General features: G+C 43.2%; 1 protein-coding gene across 6 annotated transcripts in view; it reads right to left on the reverse strand.

Annotated features, from left to right (window-relative positions):
* Nucleotides 1-17,979, reverse strand: part of tpk1 (thiamin pyrophosphokinase 1) — an 84,085-nt gene that overhangs the window by 33,589 nt on the left and 32,517 nt on the right. For all 6 annotated transcript variants that reach the window (XM_046292674.1, XM_046292672.1, XM_046292668.1 and 3 more), the window contains one exon: nucleotides 221-316. In XM_046292674.1, coding sequence (XP_046148630.1) covers nucleotides 221-316 — 96 coding nt within the window. The remainder of the gene's footprint in view (nucleotides 1-220; nucleotides 317-17,979) is intronic.

Genomic DNA, 17,979 nt, shown 5'->3' on the forward strand with positions numbered 1-17,979 from the left:
TGTGCAATAAGAATGAAGGGTCCATGTGTGCAGTGAGGGTCTTAAGGTGAATAACACACCAGATAAACACACATCCTCTCTGACAGTTGAGCAAGAGGCAGAGGAATTGTGGGAAGACAGAGTGGGAAGACAGAGTGGGAAGACAGAGGGGGACGACGGAGGGGGAGGACGGAGGGGAAGGACAGGGGTCGAGGAAGAGGGGGAGGAAGAGGACGATTACCTGAAGCTGTTTTCTCTTGATCTCCTCCACCATGATGGCCAGACATTTAGTGAAGTCAGTCAGCTCCTGATCAGCGGTCTCTATCAACCGACACTTCTAGAGGGAGAGAGAGAGGAGGGGACGGGGGAGAGAAATGAGGCGGGGGGGAGAGAAATGAGGGGGCGGGGGAGAGAGGAGGGGTGTGGGGGAGAGAGAGAGGAGTGGGCGGGGGAGGAGAGAGGAGGGGGAAGAGGGAGAGAGGAGGGGGCGGGGGGAGAGAGGAGGGGCGGGGGAGAGAAAGGAGGAGAGGTGTGGGGGAGAGAGGAGGGGGCGAGGGAGAGAGAGAGGAGTGGGCGGGGGAGGAGAGAGGAGGGGGAAGAGGGAGAGAGGAGGGGCGGGGGGGAGAGAGGAGGGGCGGGGGAGAGAAAGGAGGAGAGGTGTCGGGGAGAGAGGAGGGGGCGAGGGAGAGAGAGGGAGGGGTGTGGGGAGAGAGAGGAGGGGGCAGGGGAGAGAGAGGAAGGGTGTGGGGGGAGAGAGGAGGGGGCGAGGGAGAGAGAGAGGAGGGGGGCGGGGGTGAGAGGAGGGGGCGGGGGAGAGAAAGGAGGAGGGCGGGGGAGAGAGGAGGGGGTGTAGGGGAGAGAGGAGGGGGTGGGGGAGAGAGAGAGGGGTGTGGGGAAGAGAGAGGAGGGGTGTGGGGGAGAGAGAGGAGGGGTGTGGGGGAGAGAGGAGGGGGAGAGGGAGGGGTAGAGAGAGAGGAGGGGCGGGGGGAGAGAGAGGAGGGGGCGGGGGGAGAGAGGAGGGGGGAGGTGAGACAGACAGATACAGAGAGACAAAAAGAGCAGAAATCCCTCTTCTTTATTCTGTAAATAAGTCTCTGAGCTCTCTCAAAATCAACGTACCTCCACACACAACGTTCCAGTGAATGCCCCTAAACGGTAGTTAGTTCCAGGTGAGTTCCTGCTCGCAGCAGGAATCACACAGTCTTTGTTCTATTCATGTCAGCTCACACACTCTTTCACTGCCCCGCTCCGTTTTATGCCTCCTCCATCCCCTGATGAATACTTTTATCCCTCTCTCCCTCCTTCCCCTCTGTCTCTCTTTCATTTATGTAGAGTTATGCACATCTCCTGAAACACCTTAAAGTCCCTAGATGTCTTGCACTATTCTCTCTAACATTACCATAGTTTGTGATTCTCTGAGCATCATTATAATAAATCCAACCCTATTCTCTATAACATTACCATGGTTTGTGGTTCTCTGAGCAACATTATAATAAGTCCAACCCTATTCTCTATAACATTACCAGAGTTTGTGATTCTCTGAGCAACATTATAATAAATCCAACCCTATTCTCTATAACATTACCATGGTTTGTGATTCTCTGGCCAACATTATAAGAAATCTAACCCTATTCTCTAAACATTACCATAACTTGAGATTCTCTGAGTAATATTATAATAAATCCAACCCTATTCTCTAACATTACCATAGCTTGTGATTCTTTCTTAGTAATATTAGAATAAATCCAACCCTATTCTCTATAACAGTGGTTCCCAAACTTTTATAGTCCCGTACCCCGTCAAACATCCAACCTCTAGCTGCGTATCCCCTCTAGCACCAGGGTCAGCGCACTCTCAAATGTTGTTTTTTGTCATCATTGTAAGCCTGACACACACGCACACGCACACGCACACGCACACACACACACACACACACACACACACACACACACACACACACACACACACACACACACACACACACACACACACACACACACACGATACATTTATTAAACAAAATAATTACTGTGAGTTTTTGTCACAACACGGCTCGTGGGAAGTGACAAAGAGCCCTTATAGGACCAGGGCAGCAATAATAATATAATAATAATCAATAATTTTGCTCTTTATTTAACCATCTTACATGTAAAACCTGATTTGTTTTTCGAAAATAGTGAATAATTCACCACAGGTTAATGAGAAGGGTGTGCTTGAATGGATGCACATAACTCTTCAGTGTTGGGTTGTATTGGAGAGTCTCAGTCTTAAATCATTTTCCACACACAGTCTGTGCCTGTATTTAGTTTTCATGCTAGTGAGGGCCGAGAATCCAATCTCACATAGGTACGTGTTTGCAAAGGACATCAGTGTCTTAACAGCGCGATTTGCCAATTTAGGATACTCTGAGCGCAGCCCAATCCAGAAATCTGGCAGAGCCTTCTGATTAAATTCAATTTTCACAGAACCACTTGATGCAATTTCGATGAGGCTCTCTTGTTCAGATATCGGTAAGTGGACTGGAGTCAGTGCATGAAAGGGATAACGAATCCAGTTGTTTGTGTCATCCGTTTCGGGAAAGTACCTGCGTAATTGTACACCCAACTCACTCAGGTACTTATCACTATATCACATTTGACATTGTCCGTAAGCTTGAGTTCTTTTGCACACAAAAAATCATACAATGATGGAAAGACCAGTGTGTTGTCCTTAATGCAGACAGAGAAGAGCTCCAACTTCTTAATCACAGCCTCAATTCTGTCCTGCACAATGAATATCGTTGCGGAGGTTTCCTCTAATCCTAGATTCAGATCATTCAGGAGAGAAAAAACATCACCCAGATAGGCCAGTTGTGTGAGAAACTCGTCATCATACAAGCGGTCAGACAAGTGAACATTATGGTCAATAAAGAAAACTTTAAGCTCGTCTCTCAATAAAACAAACGTGTAAATATCTTGCCCCTCGATAACCAGCGCACTTCTGTATGTTGTAAAAGTGTTACATGGTCGCTGCCCATATCATTGCATAGTGCAGAAAATACACAAGAGTTCTGTGGCCTTGCTTTGACAAAGTTAACCATTTTCACTGTAGTGTCCAAAACGGCTTTCAAGCTGTCAGGCATTCCTTTGGCAGGAAGAGCCTCTCGGTGGATGCTGCAGTCACCCAAGTGGTGTCGGCAGCAACTGCTTGCACGCGCGTTACCACTTCACTATGTCTCCCTGTCATGGTATTTGTATATGTATCATCAGTACAGACACCAACATGAGCAGCACCTACTTTTGGCTACATACGGACCTTGTTGTGGAAAATTACACAATTAGTCATGGTATTCCTTGTTTTACTGCTTAAAGAAGAGTCTCTTGTTAAATGCTAGTGTTTTTTCTAACCTGATACAAACTTGTATTGGTGTGACCTAGTCATAAGACTAGGCTTACAGCTAAGAGACGTTTGGGTGCAACCATAGCATGTAAAATCCTGTGGGTTTACTATCTACAGAAAGTCACATGTATGGAACCTTGCAGAAAGGACCACATTATAGTGTTTGTTGTTCTGAATGCAGTTGGACGGTTGATTCCTTGGGGTAATCAACCTTGTGCTATCTTAAGTTTACACAGACAACGAATGACCTTTTACATACTATCTGCTGACTGCCACGTATACAGAAAGGGGTTGTATGTACAGTGGGGCAAAAAAGTATTTAATCAGCCACCAATTGTTCAAGTTCTCCCACTTAAAAAGATGAGAGAGGCCTGTAATTTTCATCATAGGTACACTTCAACTATGACAGTCAAAATGAGAGAAACAAAATCCAGAAAATCACATTGTAGGATTTTTTATGAATTTATTTGCAAATTATGGTGGAGAATAAGTATTTGGTCACCTACAAACAAGCAGTTGTTATCAGTATAAAATACACCTGTCCACAACCTCAAACTGTCACACTCCAAACTTCACTATGGCCAAGACCAAAGAGCTGTCAAAGGACACCAGAAACAAAATTGTAGACATGCACCAGGCTGGGAAGACTGAATCTGCAATAGGTAAGCAGCTTGGTTTGAAGAAATCAACTATGGGAGCAATTATTAGGAAATGGAAGACATACAAGACCACTGATAATCTCCCTTGATCTGGGGCTCCACGCAAGATCTCACCCCATGGGGTCAAAATGATCACAAAAATGGTGAGCAAAAATCCCAGAACCACACGGGGGGACCTAGTGAATGACCTGCAGAGAGCTGGGACCAAAGTAACAAAGCCTACCATCAGTGATACACTACGCCGCCAGACGTGTCCCCCTGCTTAAGCCAGTACATGTCCAGGCCCGTCTGAAGTTTGCTAGAGAGCATTTGGATGATCCAGAAGAAGATTGGTAGAATGTCATATGGTCAGATGAAACCAAAATATAACTTTTTGGTAAAAACTCAACTTGTTGTGTTTGGAGGACAAATAATGCTGAGTTGCATCCAAAGAACACCATACCTACTTTGAAGCATGGGGGTGGAAACATCATTCTTTGGGGCTGTTTTTCTGCAAAGGGACCAGGACGACTGATCCGTGTAAAGGAAAGAATGAATGGAGCCATGTATCGTGAGATTTTGAGTGAAAACAGCAAGGGCATTGAAGATGAAACGTGGCTGGGTTTTTCAGCATGACAATGATCCCAAACACACCGCCCGGGCAACGAAGGAGTGGCTTCGTAAGAAGCATTTCAAGGTCCTGGAGTGGCCTAGCCAGTCTCCAGATCTCAACCCTAAAGAAAATCTTTGGAGGGAGTTGAAAGTCAAATCAAATCATCAAATCAAATTGTATTTGTCACATACACATGGTTAGCAGATGATAATGCGAGTGTAGCGAAATGCTTGTGCTTCTAGTTCCGACAATGCAGTAATAACCAACAAGTAATCTAACTAACAATTCCAAAACTACTGTCTTATACACAGTGTAAGGGGTAAAGAATATGTACATAAAGATATATGAATGAGTGATGGTACAGAGCAGCATAGGCAAGATACAGTAGATGGTATCGAGTACAGTATATACATATGAGATGAGTATGTAAACAAAGTGGCATAGTTAAAGTGGCTAGTGATACATGTATTACATAAGGATGCAGTCGATGATATAGAGTACAGTATATACGTATGCATATGAGATAAATAATGTAGGGTATGTAACATTATATAAGGTAGCACTGTTTAAAGTGGCTAGTGATATATTTACCTCATTTCCCATCAATTCCCATTATTAAAGTGGCTGGAGTTGAGTCAGTGTCAGTGTGTTGGCAGCAGCCACTCAATGTTAGTGGTGGCTGTTTAACAGTCTGATGGCCTTGAGATAGAAGCTGTTTTTCAGTCTCTCGGTCCCAGCTTTGATGCACCTGTACTGACCTCACCTTCTGGATGATAGCGGGGTGAACAGGCAGTGGCTCGGGTGGTTGTTGTCCTTGATGATCTTTATGGCCTTCCTGTAACATCGGGTGGTGTAGGTGTCCTGGAGGGCAGGTAGTTTGCCCCCGGTGATGCGTTGTGCAGACCTCACTACCCTCTGGAGAGCCTTACGGTTGTGGGCGGAGCAGTTGCCGTACCAAGCGGTGATACAGCCCGCCAGGATGCTTTCGATTGTGCATCTGTAGAAGTTTGTGAGTGCTTTTGGTGACAAGCCGAATTTCTTCAGCCTCCTGAGGTTGAAGAGGCGCTGCTGCGCCTTCTTCACGATGCTGTCTGTGTGAGTGGACCAATTCAGTTTGTCTGTGATGTGTATGCCGAGGAACTTAAAACTTGCTACCCTCTCCACTACTGTTCCATCGATGTGGATAGGGGGGTGTTCCCTCTGCTGTTTCCTGAAGTCCACAATCATCTCCTTAGTTTTGTTGACGTTGAGTGTGAGGTTATTTTCCTGACACCACACTCCGAGGGCCCTCACCTCCTCCCTGTAGGCCGTCTCGTCGTTGTTGGTAATCAAGCCTACCACTGTTGTGTTGTCCTCAAACTTGATGATTGAGTTGGAGGCGTGCGTGGCCACGCAGTCGTGGGTGAACAGGGAGTACAGGAGAGGGCTAAGAACGCACCCTTGTGGGGCCCCAGTGTTGAGGATCAGCGAGGTGGAGATGTTGTTGCCTACCCTCACCACCTGGGGGCGGCCCGTCAGGAAGTCCAGTACCCAGTTGCACATGGCGGGGTCGGGACCCAGGGTCTCGAGCTTGATGACGAGCTTGGAGGGTACTATGGTGTTGAATGCCGAGCTGTAGTCGATGAACAGCATTCTCACATAGGTATTCCTCTTGTCCAGATGGGTTAGGGCAGTGTGCAGTGTGGTTGAGATTACATCGTCTGTGGACCTATTTGGGCGGTAAGCAAATTGGAGTGGGTCTAGGGTGTCAGGTAAGGTGGAGGTGATATGGTCCTTGACTAGTCTCTCAAAGCACTTCATGATGACGGAAGTGAGTGCTACGGGGTGGTAGTCGTTTAGCTCAGTTACCTTAGCTTTCTTGGGAACAGGAACAATGGTGGCCCTCTTGAAGCATGTGGGAACAGCAGACTGGTATAGGGATTGATTGAATATGTCCGTAAACACACCGGCCAGCTGGTCTGCGCATGCTCTGAGGGCGCGGCTGGGGATGCTGTCTGGGCTTGCAGCCTTGCGAGGGTTAACACATTTAAATGTCTTACTCACCTCGGCTGCAGTGAAGGAGAGTCTGCATGTTTTCGTTGCAGGCCGTGTCAGTGGCACTGTGTTGTCCTCAAAGCGGGCAATAAAGTTATTTAGTCTGCCTGGGAGCAAGACATCCTGGTCCGTGACTGGGCTGGATTTCTTCTTGTAGTCCGTGATTGACTGTAGACCCTGCCACATGCCTCTTGTGTCTGAGCCGTTGAATTGAGATTCTACTTTGTCTCTGTACTGATGCTTAGCTTGTTTGATAGCCTTGCAGAGGGAATAGCTGCACTGTTTGTATTCGGTCATGTTACCAGTCACCTTGCCCTGATTAAAAGCAGTGGTTCGCGCTTTCAGTTTCACGCGAATGCTGCCATCAATCCACGGTTTCTGGTTCGGGAATGTTTTAATCGTTGCTATGGGAACGACATCTTCAACACACGTTCTAATGAACTCGCACACCGAATCAGCGTATTCGTCAATATTGTTATCTGACGCAATACGAAACATATCCCAGTCCACGTGATGGAAGCAGTCTTGGAGTGTGGAGTTAGCTTGGTCGGACCAGCGTTGGACAGACCTCAGCGTGGGAGCCTCTTGTTTTAGTTTCTGTCTGTAGGCAGGGATCAACAAAATGGAGTCGTGGTCAGCTTTTCCGAAAGGAGGGCGGGGCAGGGCCTTATATAGACTGCTTCCATTTTATCTCCCTCACCAACTTCAAACATCAGCTATCCGAGCAGCTAACCGATCGCTGCAGCTGTACATAGTCTATAGGAAAATAGCCCACCCATTTTCACCTACCTCATTCCCATACTTTTTTTATACTGTTTTTATTTATTTATTTTTCTGCTCTTTTGCACACCAATATCTCTACCTGTACATGACCTGATCATTTATCACTCCAGTGTTAATCTGCAAAACTGTATTATTCGCCTACCTCCTCATGCCTTTTGCACACATTGTATATAGACTGCCCATTTTTTTTTCTACTGTGTTACTGACTTGTTAATTGTTTATTCCATGTGTAACTCTGTGTTGTCTGTTCACACTGCTATGCTTTTATCTTGGCCAGGTCGCAGTTGCAAATGAGAACTTGTTCTCAACTAGCCTACCTGGTTAAATAAAGGTGAAATAAAATAAAAAATAAAATAAAAATATGCGTCGCGGAAGTTAGAGTAACAATGATCAAAGGTTTTGGCAGCAGCCACTCAATGTTAGTGGTGGCCAGCAACAGCCCCAAAACATCACTGCTCTAGAGGAGATCTGCATGGAGGAATGGGCCAAAATACCAGCAACAGTGTGTGAAAACCTTGTGAAGACTTACAGAAAATGTTTGACCTCTGTCATTGCCAACAAAGGGTATATAACAAAGTATTGAGATAAACTTTTGTTATTGACCAAATACTTATTTTCCACCATAATTTGCAAATCGATTCATTAAAAATCCTACAATGTGATTTTCTGGATTAATTTTCTCATTTTGTCTGTCATAGTTGAAGTGTACCTATGATGAAAATTACAGGCCTCTCTCATCTTTTTAAGTGGGAGAACTTGCACAATTGGTGGCTGACTAAATACTTTTTTGCCCCACTGTATTTTCTCTATAAAAGCATGGAACCGGCACTGTTTGTTGAGCTTTTCAACTATGCACTGTTGAGTGGGAGGTTGGTTCTCAATTTTTACAAATCTTCTGATAAAGTGTTGTTTGAAAGAATCTGCAGTCTCTCTTCCCTTTGATTAGATATTCCACAACAAATTGTTGACAGCGGTGGGATGCTAACTACGCTTGCTGATTGTTCCCAGGGGACCGAGGTTAAATTGCGGCAGGGGCGCCGTTAGACGTGACTCAGGGTACCACACACTCCAACTAAAACGGAGCAGAGAGGGACCCACCTCAGACCTGCCGGGAGTGTCAGTGAGTGGATGCGTCATTTTGAACACATTCTCCAGTAATAAATTGGCAGAACTTCCAGTATTGTTTCTAATACAAGGTATCAAAACCGTTACCAATTAAAAGGCACAAATACTATAACTACACTCTGGGGAATTGGGTATCACTACCTTAGAAAATGGTTAAATTGGCATATACAGTGCCCTCCACTAATATTGGCACCCTTGGTAAATATGAGCAAAATGAGCTGTGGAAAAAATTGGGATCTGAGACCATTCCTCCATACAGAATCTCCGGGCCTTTGGAAGAAAGTTGGAAGAAAAACAGAAGAAAAACAGCCCCAGAACATCAAAGATCCACCACCATACTTCACAAACTGGCTTAATTTTGCAGCAGCTAATGGAGATCCACAATGCACACAAATACAGTGGGGATGAGGTACTTTTCTGCATGGATATCTTTCTGTCTACGCCAAACCCACCTCTGGTGTTTGTTTCCAAAAAGGCTATATGCTGGTCTCATCTGACCATAGAACTCTGTCCCATTGAAAGTTTGACAAACTGTAGGCGCTTGAATTTGTTGTTGATGACAGCAAAGGTTTTTTTATGGCAACCCTCCCAAATAACTAGTGGTTATGTTTTTTTGTTGTTTGTTTGTTTGTTTTTACCCCTTTTTCTCCCCAATTTCATGGTATCCAATTGTTGTAGTAGCTACTATCTTGTCTCATCACTACAACTCCCATACGGGCTCGGGAGAGACGAAGGTTGAAAGTCATGTGTCCTCTGATACACAACCCAACCAAGCCGCACTGCTTCTTAACACAATGTGCATCCAACCTGGAAGCCAGCCGCACCAATGTGTCGGAGGAAACACCGTGCACTTGGCAACCTTAGTTAGCGCGCACTGCGCCCGGCCATCACAGGAGTCGCTGGTGCGCGATGAGATAAGGACATCCCTAGTGGTTATGTTAAGTAGGTGGCATCTGATCGTAGTTTTGGAGATTTTCTGACCCCATGACCCAACTAACGTCTGCAATTCTCCAGCTGTGATTCTTGGAGACTTTTTGGCCACTCGAACCATCCTCCTCACTGTGCATGGGGTCAATAGTCTTCTTCCAGGCCGATTGTTAACATCTCCAGTTGCTTTAAACGTCTTAATTATTGCCCTGATAGTGGACATTGTCAAACTTTGAGCTATTTTCTTATAGCCATTTCCTGATTTGTGCAGTTAAACAACCTTTTGTCACACATCATTACTATATTCTTGAATCTTTCCCATAGTGATGGATGACTATGGGAACTTGGCCTGTGTGTCACCTCATATTTATACCCCGGTGAAACAGGATGTCATGGCTTACCACTTCCTAATCACTCAGGTGAACTTAAAAACATTAAAAAAACATGAATGGGAATATACTGCAGTTAGATTTTACTCATAACAATTTCTAGGGGTGCCAATAATTGTGAGAAAAATATTTATTTCACATACATTTTTTTTCAATCATTTTACTTCAATTAAAGGTTTGATTTTTGAATGAAAGACCAAGAGGATAAACAGCAAATTTATATTTTTTTAACAGCCCGTTTTGCTCATATTTACCAAGGATGCCAATATTAGTGTAGGGCACTGTATCAGAGAGGGCAGTGTGTGCTCTAAACAGTCAGAATTTCCAAAACACAAAGTAGTAAAATGTCTAACTAGTAATTTGCTATGCTAGCAACAGGCTGCAAAGCAAAAGCATTAACTTCCAGTAATCAAATCAAATCAAATTTATTTATATAGCCCTTCGTACATCAGCTGATATCTCAAAGTGCTGTACAGAAACCCAGCCTAAAACCCCAAACAGCAAACAATGCAGGTGTAAAAGCACGGTGGCTAGGAAAAACTCCCTAGAAAGGCCAAAACCTAGGAAGAAACCTAGAGAGGAACCGGGCTATGTGGGGTGGCCAGTCCTCTTCTGGCTGTGCCGGGTAGAGATTATAACAGAACGTGGCCAAGATGTTCAAATGTTCATAAATGACCAGCATGGTTGAATAATAGTAAGGCAGAACAGTTGAAACTGGAGCAGGAGCATGGCCAGGTGGACTGGGGACAGCAAGGAGTCCTCATGTCAGGCAGTCCTGGGACATGGTCCTAGACATGCAAAGCTCAACTAAAAGGTTATCATTTGGTTACAGTGTACTGAAATGAACTAATAGTATAGTATATAGTATATACTCATTAAGCATGTAGCATATAGTATATTAGTATGGGTATTTGAACACAGCTTGGTTATGTGAGTACATTTTACAGATGCACAATCGAGAGCATCCTGTCGGGCTGGTACGGCAACTGCTCTGCCCACAACCGCAGGATCTCCAGAGGGTAGTGTGGTCTGCACAACGCATCACCGGGGGCAAGCTACCTGCCCTCGAGGACACCTACAGCACCCGATGTCACAGGAAGGATAAAAAGAGCCACTGCCTGTTCACCCTGCTATCATCCAGAAGGCGAGGTCAGTACAGGTGAATCAGAGCTGGGACCGAGAGACTGAAAAACTTTCATATCAAGGCCATCAGACTGTTAAACAGTCATCACTAACATAGAGTGGCTGCTGCCAACATTCAGACTCAAATCTCTTGCCAATTTAATAAATGTATCACTTTAAATAACGCCACTTTAATAATGTCTACATATCCCACATTACTTATCTCATATGTATACACTGTATTCTATACCATCTACTGCATCTTGCCTATGCCGCACGGCCATGGCTCATCTATATATTTATATGTACAGTTGAAGTAAGATATTTACATACAGCTTAGCCAAATACATTTAACTAATTTCCTGACATCAATCCAAGTACAAATTCCCTGTCTTAGGACAGTTAGGATCACCACTTTATTTTAAGAATGTGAAATGTCAGAATAATAGTACAGAGAATGATTTATTTCAGCTTTTATTTATTTCATCACATTCCCAGTGGGTCAGAAGTTTACATACACTCAATGAGTATTTGGTAGCATTGCCTTTAAATTGTTGAACTTCGGTCAAACGTTTCGGGTAGCCTTCCACAAGCTTCCCCAAAAAATGTTGTCCTCCTGATAGAGCTGGTGTAAGTGAGTCAGGTCCACCAACTGTTGGAAAAATGACTTATGTCATGCACAAAGTAGATGTCCTAACCGACTTGCCAAAACTATAGTTTGTTAACTAGACCTTAGTGCTGCTTTTGATACCATCGATCACCACATTCTTTTGGAGAGATTCGAAACCCAAATTGGTCTACACGGACAAGTTCTGGCCTGGTTTAGATCTTATCTGTCGGAAAGATATCAGTTTGTCTCTGTGAATGGTTTGTCCTCTGACAAATCAACTGTAAATGTCGGTGTTCCTCAAGGTTCCGTTTTAAGACCACTATTGCTTTCACTATATATTTTACCTCTTGGGGATGTCATTCAAAAACATAAGACTTTCACTGCTATGCGGATGACACACAGCTGTACATTTCAAAGAAACATGGTGAAGCCCCAAAATTGCTAGAAGCCTGTGTTTCAGACATAAGGAAGTGGATGGCTGCAAACTTTCTACTTTTAAACTCGGACAAAACAGAGATGCTTGTTCTAGGTCCCAAGAAACAAAGAGATCTTCTGTTGAATCTGACAATGAATCTTAATGGTTGTACCGTCGTCTCAAATAAAACTGGGAAGGACCTCGGCATTACTCTGGACCCTGATCTCTCTTTTGACGAACATATCAAGACTGTTTCAAGGACAGCTTTTTTTCCATCTACGTAACATTGCAAAAATCAGAAACCTTCTGTCCAAAAATGATGCAGAAAAATGTATCCATGCTTTTGTTACTTCTAGGTTAGACTACTGCAATGCTCTACTTTTCGGCTACCCGGATAAAGCACAAAATAAACTTCAGTTAGTGCTAAATACAGCTGCTAGAATCCTGACTAGAACCAAAAAAATGCCAGTACTATCCTCCCTACACTGGCTTCTTGTCAAGGCAAGGGCTGATTTCAAGGTTTTACTGCTAACCTACAAAGCATTACATGGGCTTGCTCCTACCTATCTCTCTGATTTGGTCCTGCCGTACATACCTACACGTACGCTACGGTCACAAGATGCAGGCCTCATAATTGTCCCTAGAATTTCTAAGCAAACAGCTGGAGGCAGGGCTTTCTCCTATAGAGCTCCATTTTTATGGAATGGTCTACCTACCCATGTGAGAGACGCAAACTCAGTCTCAACCTTTAAGTCTTTACTGAAGACTCATCTCCTCAGTGGGTCATATGATTGAGTGTAGTCTGACCCAGGAGTGTGAAGGTGAACGGAAAGGCTCTGGAGCAACGAACCGCCCTTGCTGTCTCTGCCTGGCCGGTTCCCCTCTTTGCACTGGGATTCTCTGCCCCCAACCCTATTACAGGGGCTGAGTCACTGGCTGTCTGGTGCTCTTTCATGCCGTCCCTAGGAGTGGTGCGTCACTTGAGTGTTGAGTGGGTTGAGTCACTGATGTGATCTTCCTATCTGAGTTGGCGCCCCCCCATACTGGGTGCCGTGGAGGAGATCTTTGTGGGCTATACTCAGCCTTTTCTCAGGATGGTAAGTTGGTGGTTGAAGATATCCCTCTAGTGGTGTGGGGGCTGTGCTTTGGCAAAGTGGGTGGGGTTATATCCTTCCTGTTTGGCCCTGTCTGGAGGTATCATCGGATGGGGCCACAGTGTCTCCTGACCCCTCCTGTCTCAGCCTCCAGTATTTATGCTGCAGTAGTTTATGTGTCGGGGGGCTAGGGTCAGTTGTTTATATCTGGAGTACTTCTCCTGTCTTATCCAGTGTCCTGTGTGAATTTAAGTATGCTCTCTCTAATTCTCTCTTTCTCTCTCTCTCGGAGGACCTGAGCCCTAGGACCATGCCTCAGGACTACCTGGCATGATGACTCCTTGCTGTCCCCAGTCCACCTGGCCGTGCTGCTGCTCCAGTTTCAACTGTTCTGCCTGCGGCTATGGAATCCTGACCTGTTCACTGGACGTGCTACCTGTCCCAGACCTGCTGTTTTCAACTCTCCAGAGACAGCAGGAGTGGTAGAGATACTCTTAATGATCAGCTATGAAAAGCCAACTGACATTTACTCCTGAGGTGCTGACTTGCTGCACCCTCGACAACTACTGTGATTATTATTATTTGACCATACTGGTCATTTATGAACATTTGAACATCTTGGCCATGTTCTGTTATAATCTCCACCCGGCACAGCCAGAAGAGGACTGGCCACCCCTCATAGCCTGGTTCCTCTCTAGGTTTCTTCCTAGGTTTTGGCCTTTCTAGGGAGTTTTCCTAGCCACCGTGCTTCTACACCTGCATTGCTTGCTGTTTGGGGTTTTAGGCTGGGTTTCTGTACAGCACTTTGAGATATCAGCTGATGTACGAAGGGCTATATAAATACATTTGATTTGATTAACAAAAAATGTGTGGAGTGGTTGAAAAACAAGTTTTAATGACTCCAACCTAAGTGTAAACTTCCGACTTCAACTGTACATATTCTTATTCATTCCTTTACATTTATGTATATAAGGTAGTCATTGTGAATTTGTTAGATTACTTGTTAGATATTACTGCACTGTCGGAACTAGAAGCACAAACATTTCACTACACGCACATTAACATCTGCTAACCATGTGTATGTGACTAATAAAATGTGATTAGGTTAGATTTGATATTGATAGAATGTGTACGTCTGCTTGGACGGCAGGTTTGACACCTGTTATCAGCATGGATATTGCAGGGGTAGCAGAAAAATACCCAAAGCGTAGTGTGTGGGGCGATTGGTCATTCGAAAAGTGAGTGTAGGGGCAATATTTGTTAAATTGATGACATGAAAGTATGGGGAATTCATTTACCCTAACCAATGAAACTATAAACTCTTATGGGATTTTCTCGATCCGGTTAATACATTTAAATAAAATAGCACATATGGCTTGAAAATTAGTTTTTTCCCGCAGTAAGAGTGTCGATTCTACTATATGACTGCTAAATAAATACTTGGATGAACTTTAAGGTTATTTTCTGGTAATTGTGTCCTTATTATGTACCAGATGTTAAGACAACAAACCATTATAATTGGGTTATTTGGGGGATTTACTGGTCATTTCAATAGCATTGGGTCCATGTTACTGACTGAATTTAAGTTGTGGGCAGAAAGAGGCTCAAGTATTGTGAACTATTTTAACTCCCATCGAAATGTATCTTTTCCCTTAGGAATTGGCTGAGGTATTTTGTGGATTTGGCGCATTACATGTTAAAACCTCTTAAGGATCTGACCCCTTTTTTCCAAAGGTTTTCCTAAAATGGCATACAAAAATCTAACTGCCTGTAGCGCAGGACCTGAAACAAGGATATGCATATATTTTATACCATTTGAAAGGAAACACTTTGAAGTTTGTGTAACTGTGAAATTCATGTAGGAGAATAGAACACATTAGATTTAGTAAAAGATAACACAAAGGAAAAACTTTTTTTTTTGTACCATCGTCTTTGAAATGCAAGAGAAAGGTCATAATGTATTATTCCAGCCAAGGTGCAATTTAGATTTTTACCACTAGATGGTAGTATGTGCAACGTTTTAGACTGATCCAATGAACCATTGCATATCTGTATTTTTTAAATTTTAAATCAAGACTGCCCAAATGTGCCTAATTGGTTTATTAATTGGTTTATTATTATTACATTTTCAAGTTCATACTTGTGCACTCTCCTCAAACAATAGCATGGTATTTATTCACTGTAATAGCTACTGTAAATTGGACAGTGCAGTGAGATTAACACGAATTTAAGAGTACTGCACATATCAGATATGTCTATGTCCTGAGATTTTTTTTGTTACTTACAACCTCATGCTAATCACATTAGCTCAATCGTCCCGCGGGGGGACACCGATCCCATAGAGGTTAACTTCTTTGGGATAGGGGGCAGCATTTTCACTTTTGGATGAATAGTGTGCCCAGAGTAAACGGCCTCCTACTCAGTCCCAGATGCTAATATATGCATATTATTATTAGTATTGGATAGAAAACACTCTGAAGTTTCTAGAACTGTTTGAATGATGTCTGTGAGTATAACAGAACTCATATGGCAGGCAAAAACCTGAGAAAAAATCCAAACAGGAAGTGGGAAATCTGAGGTTTGTAGTTTTTGAACTGAGCCACTATCGAATACACAGTGGGATATGGGTCATTTTGCACTTCCTACGGCTTCCACTAGATGTCAACCGTCTTTAGAACATTGTTTCAGGCTTTTACTGTGAAGGGGGGCCGGATGAGAGGGGTTTGAGTCAGAGGTCTGGCAGCAGCCTCGATCTCAGTCAAGCGCATTTCACATGAGAGGTAGCTCTCATTCCATTGCTTTTCTACAGACAATGGAATTCTCCGGTTGGAACATTATTGAACATTTATGATAAAAACATCCTAAAGATTGATTCTATACTTAGTTTGACAAGTTTCTACGACCTGTAATAGCTTTTTAAACTTTTCTTCCGACGTTCGGCTGAACCTGAACCCGTGTTTGGATTTATTTACCAAAAGCCCCAACAAAAGAAGCTATTTGGACATAAATGATTAACTTTATCGAACAAATCAAACATTTATTGTGGGACTGGGATTCCTGGGAGTGCATTCTGATGAAGATCATCAAAGGAAAGTTAATATTTATAATGCTATTTCTGACTAATGTTGACATGGCAGATATTTCTTTTGGCTGGTTTGGGCTCTGAGCGCCGTACTCAGATGATGCTTTTTCCGTAAGTTTTTTTAAAAATCTGACACAGTGGTTGCATTAAGGAGAAGTGTATCTAAAGTTCCATGCAAAACACTTTAATTTTCATCAACATTTATAATGAGTATTTCTGTGAATTGATGTGGCTCTGCAAAATCACAGCATGTTTTTGAACTACTGAACATAACACACCAATGTAAAATGAGATTTTTGGATATAAATATGCACTTTATCGAACAAAACATACATGTATTGTGTAACATGAAGTCCTATGAGTGTCATCTGATGAAGATCATCAAAGGTTAGTGATTAACTTTATCTCTATTTGTGCTTTTTGTGACTCCTCTCTTTGGCTGGAAAAATGGCTGGGTTTTTCTGTGACTTGGTAGTGACCTAACAATCATCTGTGGAGCTTTCGCTGTAAAGCATTTTTGAAATCAGACACTGTGGCTGGATTAACGAGAAGTTTATCTTTAAAATGGTGCCTAATACTTGTATGTTTGAGAAATTTGATTTATGAGATTTCTGTTGATTTGTATTTAGCGCCCTGCAATTTCATTGGTTGTTGGCGAGGGGTTAGCGAGGGATTCCGCTAGTCCTAGACAGGTTAAATAGAATGATTAATTGTGCAAAATGTATTCGTAGCTGGAGGCTAAGTACATACGGAGACTAATGCTTGCATAAGAGTGTGCCAAATGATAGGTGACCATCGCTGTACATTCATACCCTAGGGTGAGGGTAACTTGCCTACTGTATCGGCAAGCTTCTACATCTGAAAGAGCTCAGTGGTGATTGGAATTCGTTTGGATGGGTTTGGTCATTATTTGGTGTTATGGGTGCTGCTTGTCCATAGGTCATGCTCATGGCGGGGGTTCTGTAAATGGTGCTCCCAAAGTAGAGTTAACGGCCTACCGTCATGGTGACCCTGTGGCAATATGGATAATCTCAACGAAGCTATTGCCTTGTGTGTGGTGATAAAGTATGTACTGATGTTTGAATTCATGTTTCTTTCCCCTTTCTGAGAATGAATTGCACTCTATGAAGTGTTGAAACTCAATGACAACAGAGGTCATTCACAATTGTAATGTACTAAGTGTAAGAAAATATTTTATTTTCCCTCATGTTAATGCTTGTTTAATGGAAATGCTTGTAAGTCATTTTCTATTAGGCTGAGACTTAGACTCAAAAGGGAGGAAATGTCATGGAAAAGTACACAATTTGTCATGCTATCCCGTGTTTTACTGCTTAAAGAATAGCCTCTTGTTAAATGCTAGTGTTTATTCTAACCTGATACAAACTTGTATTGGTGTGACCTAGTCATAAGAATGGGCTTTACAGCTAAGAGACGTTTGGGTGCAACCGCAGCATGTAAAATCCTGTGGGTTTACTATCTACAGAAAGTTACATGTATGGAACCTTGCAGAAAGGAGTATGATATAGTGTTTGTGCTATCTTAAGTTTACACAGACAATGATTGACATTTTACACACTATCTGCTGACTGCCACGTATACAGAAAGGGTTTTTATGTATTTTCTCTATAAAAGCATGGAACCGGCACTGTTTGTTGAGCTTTTCAACTATACACTTTTGAGTGGGAGGTTGATACACCATTTTTGCAAATCTTATGATAAAGTGTTGTTTGAAAGAATCTGCACTCTCTCTTCCTTTTGATTAGATATTCTACGACAACCATTAGTGGAAT

Source organism: Oncorhynchus gorbuscha, linkage group LG12 (assembly GCF_021184085.1).
Source record: "Oncorhynchus gorbuscha isolate QuinsamMale2020 ecotype Even-year linkage group LG12, OgorEven_v1.0, whole genome shotgun sequence".
Lineage (NCBI taxonomy): Eukaryota > Metazoa > Chordata > Actinopteri > Salmoniformes > Salmonidae > Oncorhynchus > Oncorhynchus gorbuscha.